General features: G+C 33.3%; 1 protein-coding gene across 1 annotated transcript in view; it reads right to left on the bottom strand.

The window, feature by feature from the left end:
• Window positions 1-561: 561 nt before the first annotated feature.
• The window catches only part of EPS8L2 (EPS8 like 2), a 1,747,011-nt gene continuing 1,743,077 nt past the window's right edge, over window positions 562-4,495 (bottom strand). The window contains exon 21 of the mRNA XM_044059131.1: window positions 562-2,851. Within this exon, the coding sequence (XP_043915066.1) occupies window positions 2,780-2,851 (72 nt within the window). The 3' untranslated portion in view covers window positions 562-2,779. The remainder of the gene's footprint in view (window positions 2,852-4,495) is intronic.

Raw genomic sequence — 4,495 nt, 5'->3', positions numbered from 1 at the left:
TCCTAACAGAAGCTCCTTTCACTACTGTTTCATTTTGAGTACCTCAGATAATGTTATTGTCAACTGTAGAAGATTATTCTAATGTGAATATAAAAATCCCCACAGTTAAAAGTAGTAAGATGTTTTGGATTATTACAAAGAATTTCTATACTTACAGATAATTTCAGAATATATTTTCCTGTTGTTTTAAAGAATCAAGTGTTTGGAATTCCTCTCCACAGGTAAGAGGTGATTTTCTGGTTTTAATAATTATGTTGTTCAGAAAGCAAATTAGAATGTAGTATGGTTATATTTCAAATTTCTTTTATCGGCATGTTAATAACCTCCTGAAAAAAATACATGTTGGCTTTGATAGTTTGTCCATCCACTAAAGAGACAGGGTCTTACAACTAAATACAAAATCCACATTCTTAACAAGGAAAGCATATTGCTTTTGCAGATAATGTATGCATTGATCTCGTGTCAAAAATCTGATTGTGATGCCATTGTTGAATACTGTAAAATAACAAGCTTAATTTCATGCAAAAAATATTGATCATATAAATGACACAATTCTTCAAATACTTGTCTATATACTTAAACATTTTAATAAAACTTACATAATTAAGATAATAAGGGTGGTAAACAGCGACAAATATAATGGTACAAAACATACATTTGACATTGTGCTTGCTGGGAAATAACACTTGATTCTTACATGAAGCTAAATGTCATCTCTGATACATGGGTTTGGCAACAATAAGAAAAAAAGAGAACCGGTGTGCTTTACCTGGGCCACCACTCTTCCGGGTCATGTGACTCCCAGTGACAAATGGAGTCTTTCTTTGGAGTTCTGTCTTCTACAATGCAGACTCTCAGACACAAGTGTTCTTCCACAAAACTTACAGTTTTGGTTAACAACAGAAATTAGAGGGGAGTGTTAATTACTGTGGGAAGAACTTCTCTTTAACTGGAATACCTACAGCATGTAGTCCACTTATTGTTACTGAATATTCTACAAGGAGTAAGCTTGGTTTTACAGAATAATGGTGTGGATTGTTCTACACCCATGCTTCATTTCAGGGATTAATAATATTGACAGTTAAATACTACATTAATTGAAAACCAGGATGAATACGTTCTCAATTTTTGTACAAATGAATGTGTGCCTTCAAGCAAGGATTCACAAAGACCCTAATGTACTGTTTATGTAAATGCATTTTGCTAACAGGAAAATACAACATTCTTTAAAAGTTATTATATCGAAAGTGTACAGTAATTTATGTTAGCCTTTAGAAAGTGAGAATTAATCTGTTTTGCCACAACTAAATGGTTAAAAGTACACAATAAACATTACAAAGTAAAATGTGCTGTTTTTTTTTCTGTGTTTAACTTTGTTATTGGAAAATCAATGTCATTTGAATGTTCTTGTGATAGCTTACAGCACAACTGTATAATAACAGACTCTGAACATCCAGAGTAACTCTCGCATTGAATTTGTTGTACAGTCTAAAGCAATAATTGAATATTAAATGAAAAATAATTTAAGAAGAACTTTTCATTACAAAGTACTAACAGCATAAACAGTTGTATTTCATTTTGTGATACAAAAGTAGTACAAAGGGTTCTACTTGGACTATCAGGAGGCCATATTGATCTGAATCTACCACAGATGACCTTAATGCCAACCAGTAGACCACCAAGATAGACGCAAACACATACAATTATATAAACTGTGTTTTGCAGGGATGAAGGCTGTGCACCTTTCACTCCCTGATGTAGGGTCTCTGTTCCATACTCCAACTCTCTAAATATACTCCCTCTGAGGTCACATTAACTTCAGGAAGATAGAACAAATGTAATTTCATTTTTTTCTTGTTTGTGTAAACTCAGAGATTAAGGGTCTGGGGCAGACACTCCATGTTGTGAAGTGCAGGGAGATTTAGTTCTCTCTCTCCTGCAAAAAGCACTTCAGAGTTAGTCCCCGATAAGATCTTAATAATAGTGACAATGAGGAGTGAGAAATTTCAGTGGTTTGTCAGCTAGGTATTGCTCTACCAACCAGTGGTATGACAAAGCACACCCACAAAGAGAAAGGCTTGTGTTGTGATCCTGTCTATTGATAAAGTTGCAAGGCATTAATATTAAAACAAATGTGCTATTCTAAATCAATACAAACTGTAAACACAGGGAAAAATATGAAGATTTTTTTAACTGTGCCATCCAGTGAGTGTTGAGTAAAAGGTTAAAATATTGTAAAGGACATTACATATCTGTGTTGTTGTGGCCAACTTAATGTGTGGAATATTATTAAAGAAATTAAAACTGCAGCTGTATACAGTACTTGGTGCATTCTGCAAAGGAAACTGAATGATGGTGCAAGAGAAGATACTAACATAATTTTAATCACTACTTAAAAAAGAACTACAGAACAAAAAAAAATCTATGCTTCGATTAAGAATTTGGCAGAGCCTTTATATACAGTTTGATGTGGGGAATGAAAGAATTCAAACTATTCCAAACATGTTTCCATTCATATCGAACAACAATTTATATAAATACAGGCTAATTATTTCACCAAGTAAATACAATAATACTTAATAACATTGATGAAATTCCCTGAAGGCTGTTCAGTTTCCAGAAGGAATTGTTTCAGATTGTTAATACAAAGGTCTGTGATGAAGTACTTTGGTAGAAATCTATCTGAAATTAGTGAACTGGTATCGGTTAGTCTTCCTTTTGGTATGATTAGTCATATTCATTTAGGATGCAGCAGTGTAGAGCAACAATAGGTATTCCTCTATTTTGGGCTGTCTATCTTCTCCTGACGTCTCCTCATGATTTCTTGCAGTTCTGAGTCTCCCTGATTTTTCTGTTAAAAAAAGGTTGTTTTAGTAATGTTGTATTGGGAATGACATTCTTTACAAAAATCGGAGTTGCATACTTTCACAGTCAGCAATAAATCCTTAGCAAACATAAATAAATAATGAGAAAATGCAATACTTATTAGTATGATTATAAGGAACCAGAAAAAATAATAAACATTGCTATTAAGTGAACACTTTATATAAAACACTAATTATGGCAGAAAGAACAACACTACTATAAAGTTAGGCTTCTTACTGTAATGTCTCCCTTCAACACTGGAAAGACAGGAAATGACATATGACAGCTCTGGGATATTACAAGTTATTCAGCTAGATGACTTTATATTTTATCTAAACTCGTAACCAAGTTTTTAACACGCAAAAGCATAAATAATATAGTGTATAAAACCAACTAAAATGTTTACCATTGCAAAATACAGACTATTAGAAATGGCATAGGCTGACAGTACATGTACATGCTATCAAATTTGCTGTTTGGTGGTGATGGAGTGATCGGGGGGGGGGTCCCACTTCACTGAATTTATTCAAAGGGATCCAGCAGAGAATGCAAATGACAAAATTATTGTCCATGATCAGGCAACAGTTTCTAGAACTATGTATTAGAAAATTTCTGCTGATGCTATTATGCAAATCTATTATTCTTTATACACTGGGTGAAAGTATGGAGGTTCTACAAATAAAATCTTCAATAAAATGTACCAATATGATTGCTGAACTGAAACAATGTTTCTTATCAGATGACCTTGTCTTGAGCATTTTATATATATATATATATATCTAGCTATATATATATATATATATATATATATATATATATATACACATATAGATTCATAGGGTCATAGATTAGTACTACGCTAACTGCCTATGTGGGCCATTCTGTAAGGTGAACACCTTAACCATTATGCCAACCCCCTCCCCAAGTAGTATATATATGGGAGTACTTCTGTTTATCAAAAATCACGTTTTTGTAAAACAGAAAGCCAAACCCACTTTAGCAAAAGTACATTTAAATGAAAGTGCACTTTCGTGAACACCGATTTACCAAATCAGAAAAAAAAGAAACACACTAAAAACACACTTGTGTAGGGGGCAAGCCAACCACACCCTCGCTCTTTATATATGCCAACTCCGAGATTGCACTACAGTGGGGAAAAGGATATATTTCCTTATTCCCACTATACCATGCTTTGGTGAATCGGTGTTTGCAAAAGTACACTTTCATTTAAGTGTACTTTTGCTAAAGTGGGTTCGGCTTTCTGTTTTTCGGAAAAGTGATTTTTCGATAAATAGAAGTAGACCCATATATATATATATATATATATATATATATATATATATATATATATATATATATATATATATATATATATATATATATATATATGTACACACACACACACACACACACACACACACACACACATAATTTAAACAGCGTAACATCCATCCATCTATCCATCCATCCATCCATCCATCCATCCACCCACAACCCCTTGTTTCCATTTTTGCACATGGTGTTGGTGTGTCACTTCAACAGTGATAATCAACTAGAGCCAAGATTTATACCATCGGGTGGCTAGCCCTGCCACAGCATAATATATAAACTCAAAATACCAACAAAATTG

Source organism: Protopterus annectens, chromosome 17.part0, assembly GCF_019279795.1.
Source record: "Protopterus annectens isolate FY-2018-M chromosome 17.part0, PAN1.0, whole genome shotgun sequence".
Taxonomy (NCBI): Eukaryota; Metazoa; Chordata; order Ceratodontiformes; family Protopteridae; genus Protopterus; species Protopterus annectens.
This window is presented reverse-complemented; position numbering and strand designations above follow the sequence as displayed.